The 11,169-nt window shown below is 47.0% G+C and overlaps 1 protein-coding gene across 1 annotated transcript in view; it reads left to right on the top strand.

Moving 5' to 3' along the window:
- INPP5B (inositol polyphosphate-5-phosphatase B) overlaps positions 1-11,169 on the top strand; it is a 69,948-nt gene that overhangs the window by 48,453 nt on the left and 10,326 nt on the right. Inside the window, 5 exon segments of the mRNA XM_014591626.2 lie at positions 1,448-1,557; positions 3,489-3,624; positions 7,206-7,316; positions 9,174-9,336; positions 10,656-10,891. Coding sequence (XP_014447112.2) covers positions 1,448-1,557; positions 3,489-3,624; positions 7,206-7,316; positions 9,174-9,336; positions 10,656-10,891 — 756 coding nt within the window.

Here is an 11,169-nt window from a genome sequence, read left to right as displayed (position 1 = left end):
CTTTCCCTTGGTTAATTCTTTTGTGTCAGTGCTAACCCTGTCTGTTTCACGTCTATCTGCTCTGGCAGCTTAGAACTCACACCAGAGGCAGGTGTGTGCATGCACAATGTCTCAAGAGGAGAACGAAGGAGAAGAGACTGCAGTAGGGCCATCTCCCATGGGGGCAACTTCTTTTTTTGGAGAGATTTTTTTGCTATAGGGTGCATGCGTTTGCCAAAGAGACAGAGAGACAGAAAACGAGAAATCACTCCCCAGGGGGGATGACCATGCCGCAATCCCTTCTCCTCCATTCTCCTCTCGGGATCTTGGGCACACACGCACACGCGCCTGGCATGAGTTTAAGCAGCGGGGTCTGGGACTCAAACCACGGCTGACTATGTGGGAGTCCAGCGACATAGCTGTTACGCTAACTGCTGGTCCCCGCATGGGAGTGACTTCTCACATTCCCTCTCACTGTCTCTGTCTCTCTGGTGAGCCCTGTGGCAAAACCCCTAAAAAAACAAAGGAATCATATTTCCAGGGTCTTGGCGAGTGGGGTCCCCTGGATAGCTGCCCCTCTTTGTGGCATCAGAGCTGATAGCTCACCAGTTTGAGTCCTGGTGCGTCGGGCGAGGCAGGGGCACCTGTGAGAGTGTGATGTGGAGGGAGCTCCTAGAATTGATATAGTAGAAAGGGTGGTGGCTAGCTTCAGGATGTGTCAGGCCCTGGTTTTTGTTTGTTTTTTAGAGTTTTTTTTGCTATAGGGTTTGTGTGCTTGCTGGGGAGACAGAGAAAGTGAGAAACCACCCTCCCAGAGGGGGTGGCCATACTGCAATCCCTTCTCCATTCTCCTTTCGGGATTTTGGGTACACACGTGGGCACCCATTGTGAGTTTCAAGCCACCAAGTCGAGGACTCAAACTGGTCAGTCATGTGGGCATCTGGCACCTTAACCACTATGCCACCTGCTGGCCCCTAGGCACTGTTTTAAAGTGGCAGTTAATCCTCATGACGCCATGAGGTAGTTTCTGTTATTAGAAACCGAAAATTTACAGATGAGGAAGCGCAGGCTCAGAGCTTCCCGCAGTTCAGATAACTAAGTAAAACGCGTTTCTCTCTGCCAGTCACTTGCAGAAATTGTGCTGCACACATGCAGCGTTGACACCTGCCAGGCTTCACGGGGACATCTCGGTGCTGGATCCTAAGACGGGGCACTCAGGCCCCGGGATGGCGGATGCGCTGTGTCAATAGAAGAGCGTTCCAAGCTAGAACGGGCAGAGGGATGGTCAGCCTGCCCTTCCGCCTAGGAGATAGTTACCCCACAGTCTCCTAGGGTAGTTTTCTAGGGGGGCCTTTCCCTTTAGATCAAGGTCTGGATCCCAGATTGATTGTTTTTCTTCTGCTAATTCAGGGTTTGACCTTTTTATTCTGATATTTTTTTTTTGTTTGTCTCCCATCGTTTTGAATAGCTGAGAAATCAGTTGGCCGCTAAGACCGTCTTTGAAGGCTTCACCGAGGGCACGCTCACATTCCAGCCCACCTATAAGTACGACACTGGCTCGGACGACTGGGACACCAGGTAGGTCAGAGGCTGCCGCAGGGCCTGAGCACCTGGAAGCCCAGAAATTCTGGGAAGCGCTTGCTTTGGGAGACCTAAAGAAGATTATAGGTTTCCTGTGCCTTATCCCTGTTTCACGCTCTGGTCAAACATTTTCTCTCAATATCTGCTCATTATGTACCCTGCCTTCCACTTCCACTTTATTTATATTTTGACTGCCTCAGGCTTTGTTCCCTACTAACTTTTTTTTTTTAAAGAATCATTTTTTTATTTATCTCTATTTATTTGTTTGTTTATTTTAATTTGACCAGAGAGAGACAGAGCGAGAGAGAGAGAGAGAGAGAGAAAGCGTAAAAGCAAGCTGCCAGGTACAGGACTCAAACAATTGTTGGCCGTGTGGGAGTCCAGCGCCCTTAACCACCATGCCACCTGCTGGCTCCCAGTTTTTTTTTTTTTTTTTTTTTTTTTTTTTTTTTTGAGAGGTTTTAGCTATAGGATGCACACGCTCACCAGAAAGACAGAGAGAAACAGAAAGACAGGAAGTGAGAAATCACCCCCCAAGCAGGGATGGCCATGCCGCAATCCCTTCTCTTTCATTCTCCTCTTGGGATCTTGGGCACACGCCTGGCGTGAGTTTAAGGCACCGGGTCCGGGACTTGAACCATGGTTGACTACATGGGTGTCCAGTGACATAGCCATTACACCAACTGCTGGTCCCCCAACTAACTCTTGGTACTGATTTACTTTTCAGCTGTGCTTAGAGCGATTAGATGATCCCAGCTAACCTAGCTTGTTACATAGTAGTACATGCTTTTTTATTGATATTTACTATGTGCCATGTGCTAGGAATACACTTGTATTATTTCATTTAATCCGCTCAATAGCCTGTTGACATAGGTATGATTTATTATCCTCATTTTATTAAATTGGAGAGCGAGGCGTAGAAAAATGAGCGAGCCTCCCAAGCAGGTGGAGACAGGATTTGAACCCAGGCAGTAGAAATTCAGAGGGGGTATGCACTTGCCAGAGAGATAGAAGAGAGGAGGGAGGGGGCGAGAACCCCACCAATAGGATGTGGTCACATCACAATCCTTTTTCCACCATTTCTTGTCAGGAGTTGGGGCATGTGTGCACATGCATCTATCATGTGCCTCAAGCCACCAGGGGCTTGATTTGAACCATACTTGTTCATATGGGATCTGGCTCCTTCTACACAGTGCTTAGCTGGTGTGCTATGGGGCTGGTTCAAGAGGGCCTCTGTGCTCTTAACCTCTGTCTTTTTTTTTTTTTTAAGAATTATTTAATTTTACTTATTATTTTAAAGAGTTATTTGATTTTATTTATTCATTCATTTATTTTAATTTGACCAGAGAGAGAGAGAAAAAAAAAGAGAGAGAGGGAAAGTGAGAAAGCAAGCCACCAGGTCCGGGACTCAAACTGTGGTCAGCCATGTGGGAGTGTCCAGTGCTTTACTAACATGCTGTCTGCTGGTTCCCAATCATTATTATTATTTTTAATTTGACCAAAGGAGACAGAGAGAGAGAGAGAGGGAAAGTGAGAAAGCAGGCTGTCAGGTCCAGGACTCGAACCACGATCAGCCATGTGGGAGTCTAGCGCCTCCAACCACCATGCTACCTGCCGGCCCCTTAACCTCATCTTTTAAGGACCATTGAGTAGTTATTCTCAGAATGCCTTTTTTACTCACTCCTCACCCTCACAGGTGGGGAAAGAGCTGAGAATCAGCCCCAACTGTCTTGGTTTTAGCTTCATAGGTGTTGGGACGATACCCACAGGATACGTATTATCCATTGGGAGCTGAGTCACCCCTGCCATCCCAGTTCACTGGGCCTAATGAACACAAAGGCCGCCGTTGTCCACCTGAGCCAGGGCACTGGGCAGGCGGTGGGTACTGCTGTTTCCTGAGGGCTCTCAGTATGGACTTTGCATTTCAGCGAGAAGTGTCGAGCTCCTGCCTGGTGCGACCGAGTCCTCTGGAAAGGGAAGGACGTCACTCAGCTGAGTTACCAGAGCCACATGGCCCTGAAGACCAGTGACCACAAGCCTGTCAGCTCAGTGTTTGACATAGGGGTAGGTGGGCAGCCGGACCCTGCCGTGACCATGTAGGGAGCTGGTTCTCATGACCGAGGGCCCTGTCTGTCTTTCTCGTCTCCTTTCTTCCCCGTAAGTGTGCAAAAGCTCCTTTTAAAATTTCTTTAAATTTAAATGTGGGCCAGTGGGTGGCGTGGTGGTTAAGGCACTGGAACTTACATGGCTGACACTGTGGTTTGAGTCCCAAACCCGATGGCCTAAAAAACACTCTGTGCACATGTGCATTCGCGCCCAAAATCCTGTGAGGAGAATGGAGAAAAAGGGACTGTGGAGTGGCCATCCTCCCGGGGGTGATTTCTCACTTTCCCTCTCTCTCTCTCTTTCTGGCAAACGCACGTGCCCTATGACAAAAACAATCTATTGTACTTAATAATTGTTGTCATATGCTTCTACTACTGGGTGTTGGGAAAAGCCGTGGTGCATTTTTGCATAGAAAAATGTGTCCCGACTTTCCTGACAACCTAATATATATTTCCTCATACAGGGACGTTCCTTTCTGCTGTTTGAACTGTATCTTTCCAGACTTTTCTCTATGGACTTGTAAACAAATGTGTCAGTCTTATATATGCAACGTAGAGGATATTTTTCTTTTTTGTCAAAGAGGTCATAGTACACATACTGTTCTGGAAACATCTTCCTACCCCCACCGGATATATCTTAGGAGATCTTTCTTTCTTTTTTTTTTTTTTAAAGAATTATTTTTATTTAACTTTATTTATTATTATTATTTTCCAGTTCGATCAGAGAGAGACAGAGAGGGAAAGCGAGAAAGCAACCCGCCAGGTCCAGGACTTGAACCCAGGTGGGCCATGTGGGAGTCCAGTGCCCCCAACCACCACACCACCTACTGGCCCCATATCTTAGGAGATCTTTCCATGTCAATAAAGGTACAGCTTTGTCCCCATAGCTTTTTTTTCTTTAAATAATGATTTATTTTAATTTTATTTATGCATTCATTTATTTTAATTTGACCAGAAAGAGACACACACACATAAACAGAGAAAGAGGGAAAGTGGGAAAGCAAGCCACCAGGTCTGGGATTCGAACTGTGGTCAGCTATGTGGGAGTGTCCCGCATCTTAACCACCATGCCAACTGCTGGCCCCTCTTCCTATAGCTTTAAAGGCTGCAAAGTATGCCGTGGTATGGGTGAACCATCATGCATGTATTGATAACGATTTGTTTCCAAGGTTTTGCTGTTATATGTAGTACTACAGTTTCATCCTACACATGTATGTGAGGACTTTAAAACTTTTGTGGAAAAATGGAATTAAAGTATGAGTTTATTTTGCTATAAAAATTTTGGAAATCCTTGCAGTTTTTTATAATAGGCACTTTCCAGAGTGGAATTCCTAGAGGTGAAACAAATGGCTCAAAGGAAGTATATTTAAAATGTACTGAGTCTTGTGGACCAGCCTGTGGCATGGTGGTTAAGGTGCTGGGTCCCACATGGCTGACTGTGGTTCGAGTCCCAGACCTGGCGGCTTGAAAATCATGCTGGGTGCATGTGCATGTGTGCTCAAAACCTGTGGGCAGAGTGGAGGAGAAGGGACTGCAGCTGGCCATCCCTTCACGGGGGTGATTCCTCACTTTCCTTCTCTCTGTTTCTCTCTCTAGCGAGTGCACACACCCTATGGCAAAAACCTTAAAAAAGGAAAAAGTTGCGCTGGGTCCTGCTCAGTTACCTCCCAGCAATTCTTACCATGCTACACTAATGCCAACCACGTGAGAGCTTGTTTTCCCATGCCCTTGCCAAGATCGGATATTATCGGTCTTAAATTTTTGCCAACCCAATGAGAAAGAAAAAAGATATTAGAATTTTATTCTGTTAGATTACATTTTCCTGATTTCAGTAAAGTTAGTAAAGTCAAACGTCTTTTTATTTGTTTATTATCTATCTGTATTTCTTCTTCAGTGACTTCTGTGTGTACCTTTATATTACCAATTCTCAAGGGTGTGGGTAGAAGTATTTAAAATTTATGAGGGTGTGAGTAGTTTAAGAAAAGCCTAATAAATGCTGTAATTTAAGTTTTATTACTGGAAAACAAAGGAAATGTGTTTATGATTTAAAATACAGAAGGGAGAGCGCAACAAAGTCTTGGCTGCTAGAACATGAGTTCAAAAAGCTTGAGAAGGCCTCGCAGGTGACATGGTGGGGAAGGCGCTGGACTCCCATGTAGCCGACTGCGTTTCAAGTCTCGCATCTGGTGGCTTGCTTTCTCTCTTTTTCTCTCCTTCTGTGTCTCTCTAGTGAGGGAACATGCCCTATAGCAAATTTTAAAAATAATAATGGAAATAAATGAAATACTTAAACTTTTTTTTTTTTTTGAGAAATGCTGCTTCAAATCAAATCCCTAGGGGCCATCAAGTGGCATAGTGGTTACGCCAAACTCCTACATGGCCAACTGCAGTTCAAGTCCTAGACCTGGTAGACTAAAAATGTATGCTGGGTGCATGTGTGGGTGCGCCCAAAATCCTAGGAGGAGAATGGAGGGGAAGGGATGCAGGGACTGCAGCGTGGCCATCCCTCTGGGGGGTGATTTCTTACTTTCCCTCTCACTGTCTTTGTTTTTTGGAGAGGTTTTTGCTATAGGGCGCGTGCGCTCGCCAGACAGACAGAGACAGAAAGCAGGAAATCACCCCCCCGGGGGGTTGGCCACGCCGCAATCCCTTCTCCTCCATTCTCCTCTTGGGCGGGATCTTGGGCACGCACGCACATGCGCCTGGCGTGAGTTTAAGCCACCGGGTCCGGGACTCGAACCACGGTCGACTACGTGGGAGTCCAGTGACATAGCCGTTATGCTAATTGCTGGTCCTCACTTTCCCTCTCGCTGTCTTTCTTTGTCTCTCTCTGGTGAGCACAAGCATTCTATGGCAAACACCTGAAAAACATCAACCCCCTAGAATTCTCTCGCTGTCGGCCTATCAGTGGCCACAAGTGAAGCAGAAATGCAGGCATCGAACACCTTTCTGCCCTGGGCCTGTGGCCCAGCTGCCAACCGTCTTTCTCTCCCAGGTCGTCTTTCTGCTAATCGGGAAGCAGTTGACTTCACTATTGTAAATTTAGTCTCTGGGGGAATCTTTATGAGTCTACTGTGGTTCTTTTTTTCTTTGTTGTTCTTTTCTTTTTTATTTGCCACAAGGCACATCTGCTTCCCAGAGATAGCCAGAGACAGGGGTGGCGTTGGGGGTGGGGAAAGAAGAAAACACCCCTCCCCCCATAGGGGACAGTCACACTGCAGTTCCTTCTCTATTTCTCCTTTTGGGATTTCGGGCACACACGCATACATGCCTGGTGTGGGTCCAGGAGTCGAGCCACGCAGCTGGCCGTGTGGGGTCCAGCCTTAATCACTACGCCACCGGCCGACCTAGGTCTGTTGTTGAGTTCTTCCTCTGTACTTTCTGTTAGTTTATTTCTTTGTTTTTCTATGTAAAAGTGTGTCATGACTTTCCCAATGAGCCAATATATTGCTGTCAATGGCTGTTTCCCAATGCCGTGAATGCCCTCTATACTGAAAGAGCAGTCACCATGGCCCTCAGTCATGCTGTTTCCCTTCCCAGGTGAAGGTCATAAATGAAGAGCTTTACCGGAAGATTCTAGAAGAAATCGTTCGTTCCCTGGATAAGATGGAAAATGCTAACATTCCTTCAGTGTCCCTTTCCAAGCGAGAGGTAAGGTCATGTTGAGAATATCAGCACTGGCTCTCACATTCCTAGAGCTCAGAGCTCCGCAGGCGCCTGGCCCGGTACTGGGCTCTCGTCTTTCTCGGTAGGCTGCCTCTCGGTCAAGTGAGGCTGCTGGTGCTGACTGAGAAGAGAGAGGTCGTTGGCCCTGTTGTATTCGTGTCCTGATTTTCCCCAGAGGATGATCCGAAATGAGTTCGATTTGATTTTAGAGTAACCAGCGTGTTTTCTCGCAGTGGATTTGCCCTCTTATTGGTGTTTTGCTTTGAGATTAAATCGAGCCTGAATAGCTGGGATATGCCCGAGTTGATGCGAGGGAAGACCGTATAGAAAAGCAGTGGACAGAAGTCGAAATCCAATTAGGGCTATAGGTTTTTGGTCATTTTTTTGTTGCTGTTGTTTTTGGGCTTTTTTGGTATAGGGCAGGTACACTAGCCAGAGAGAGAGAGAGAGAGAAGGAAAGTTAGAAATCATTTCCGAAGTGATTTCTTTGGGAAGATGGCCATGCTGCAATCCCTTCTTCATTCTCCCCGAGATTTTGGGGACACACACACACACACACACACACACACACACACACATACATGCCCTGGCATGTTTTTCAAGCTGCTGGGTTTAAGACTCAAACTACAGAGTCATCCGTTTGGGGTTCAGTGCCCCAACCACCACACCACCTGCTGGCCTTGGTCTAAGGGATTTTTATGGAAGAGCTGCAGTGTAAATCATTCAAAGTTAACAATATCATACAATCAATCAAATGACGGTTTGGGATGAAGACTCTTTTTTATTAATTTGCTATAGGGTGCGTGTGCTCTTGAGGGAGACCAGGGCAGGAAGTGAAAAATCTGCCCTCCCTCCGGGGATTTCATGCCCCAGTCCTTTTTCCTCTATTCTCCTCTTGGAATTTGGAGCATGCGTGTACATGTGGCCTAATGCTTTTTTCAAGCCACCATATTCAGGACTTGAAGCACTCAGTTGGTCATGTGGGACCCAGCTGCCTTAAACACCTTGCCACTAACTGGCCCTAAAGGCATTTTGTTTTTTCAATTTTTTATTTTTCTTTTGCCCAGAGAGTGTATGTGCTTGCAGGGGAGGGTGATAAGAAAACACTCTTCGATGGAGAGTGGTCATACAGCAGTCCCTTCTCCTACATTCTCCCTTGGGGATTTTGGGTATACACATGTGCCCAGTGCATTTTACAAGGCTCCGGGCCCAGGACTTGATCCACACAGGTGGCCATGTAGGATCCAACTACCTTCACCACCAGACAATGGGCAGACCCAGAGAAGTCATTTTAATTTTTATTTTTTTAAAGAATTATTTATTTAAATTTATTTATTATTATTATTGTTATTTTAATTCACCAGAGAGAATGAGAAAGAGAGAAGGAAAGTGAGAGAGTGAGGTGCCAGGTCTGGGATTTGAACTGGGATTGGCCATGTGGGAAGCCAGCACCTGCACTCCCACGCTACCTACTGGCCCTCTGCAGTCATTTCTAAAGCCCTGCCTGTCCAGTTACCTGCAAGGATATGGACAAGCTTGATCTTCCTGTTTTGGGATGGAATTTGTGAAGGGCGCTTCGGAAATGGTTTTTAGGTGTCAGAGATACAAACTCTGACTCTGTCAGGAAGTTTAGATATTAAGCCAACTTGAGTGTTTTGATTGAACACCAGATCACTAGTTTTTCATGATAGCTGATGCCTCCCAGTGCATACTTAAAGCAGACCCTGTCAGAGAGATGGTTCTGCATCTCCCTTCCCAGGCCAGGATCGTTCAGTCGGGCTGACCAGGCTGGTGGCTGAGGATAGGACCCTATGGTTCTGACTGTTCCTGGCCTGTCCCCAGTTCTGTTTTCAGAATGTGAAGTACATGCAACTGCAAGTTGAATCCTTTACAATTCATAACGGACAAGTACCTTGCCGGTTCGAATTCATCCGGAAGCCCGACGACGAGTCTTACTGTAAGCAGTGGCTCAGTGCCAACCCCAGCAAAGGCTTCCTCCTGCCAGGTGAGACCTCTTCCCTGGTTCCCAGTGTCTGCTTTGGGCAATGCCCCACACTGCCTTTGCTCATTTTCTCAAAATGAGCTCTTTGCTTCTGCATGTTATGTTCTCTGCCTCCTGAAACTTTAAAAAGTCCTGTAGATAAACATCTCTTAGTAAAAGAAAATACTGAAGAGCGTGAGTTCAGTTTCAAAAGCAGCGGCAGGTGTTCATTTGTTCCACAATTTCACAGGAAAGGAAAACGTGGGATTGCGGGAGAGCAGGCACTGCTGTGGCAGGAGGCATCCCGTTGCCTGGCTCACTGTAGCCCACACCCAGTGATCTGCTGTTGGGAGCACGATGATGAGTCAGTAGTGCAGAAATGGTATCTGGCTCCGGAACGTGCCCTCCACGTCTTTCCCCTGGCTTCTTTGCACTCTGCACAGTGCTGGGTGGCAGAAGAATTAGGGTGTTCTTGGTTCTTGGACAGTTCCCAGGCTGAAAATTGCATATTGTTTCTGCTGGATCAGGTTTTTGCTATAGGGCACATGCGCTTGCCAGAAAGAGAGAGACAGAGAGACAGCAAGTGAGAAACCACCCCCCGGGGAGATGGCCACACACCATAATCCCTTCTCCTTCATTCTCCTCTCGGGTTCTTGGGCTCACACGCACATGTACCCGGAGTGAGTTTAAGCCACCGGGTCCAGGACCCGAACTGCGATCTACTACATGGGAGTCCAGCGACGTAGCCATTACACCAACTGCTGGTCCTGATCTGTGCCTTCTTATGGTTTAATATTTTGAGCTTGAACGATACTATTTAGTACTTGAATTATAGCATTTATTCTATTTACATGTTTTTGCTTGTTCTGATGTTCCCAGTTAGACTATAAACTTGTTCTTGTGTCTTGTGAGTGCTGAGCGCACGGATGCTTATTGCTTGGCTGATATTCTTATTTCCTTTCCTAACCCTTTATGCCTTTTACCTTCTTCCATCCTATTTTCTTTTTTGCTATAGGGCATGTGTGCTCACTGGAAAGAAACAGAGACACACAGAAAGAGAGAGAGAGAGTGAGAGAGAGAGAGAGAGAGATCACCCCAAGGGGGAGTGGCCATGCTTCAGTCCCTCCTCCTTCATTCTCCTCTGGGGATTTTGGGGACGCATGCACCCGTGCCTGACATGGTTTTCAGGCCACAGGGTCTGGGACTCGAACCGTGTATTTGGCTCTGTGGAATCCAGCCGCCTTAACCTCTATACTGCCTGTCGGCCTTTCCCGCCTCTTTTCTTGTCTTCCTTCCTTTTGGCTCCCCCGTAGCCAACTTCATGTTTAAACATTTTTCTGCAGATTCTGACATTGAGATTGAATTGGAGCTCTTTGTAAACAAGACCACAGCTACGAAGCTCAACTCGGGCGAAGACAAAATTGAGGACATTCTGGTTTTGCACTTGGAGAGGGGAAAGGACTACTTCCTGCCTGTGTCCGGGAACTATCTTCCCAGCTGTTTCGGTTCTCCCATTCATACGCTGTGCTACATGAGGGAGCCCATCTTGGACCTTCCACGGGAAACCGTCAGTAAGCTGGTGAGTAACACGCCATGAGGAAGCTCTGGAACCATGTGGCAGCCTGCACCCGTCAGACAAGGTGTTCAATGCCCGCTTTCCTAGAGACGCAAGAGCTCCTCCGCCCCCTCGAGCTCGCTCCGGGCATCAGGGTCTTTTGCTGTGCAATAAACTACCCCCACATTCCAGTAGTTTGAGACAGTGAGTCCTGTTTCTCAGGACCCTGTGGGTTTCCGGTGTGGCTCTTCTGCTGGTCTCACCGGGGCTCATTTGAGCGCCTGTGATCACAAAGCAGCTGT

The sequence above is a fragment of the Tupaia chinensis genome, unplaced genomic scaffold (assembly GCF_000334495.1).
Source record: "Tupaia chinensis unplaced genomic scaffold, TupChi_1.0 Scaffold000604_1, whole genome shotgun sequence".
In the NCBI taxonomy this organism is placed as follows: domain Eukaryota; kingdom Metazoa; phylum Chordata; class Mammalia; order Scandentia; family Tupaiidae; genus Tupaia; species Tupaia belangeri.
This window is presented reverse-complemented; position numbering and strand designations above follow the sequence as displayed.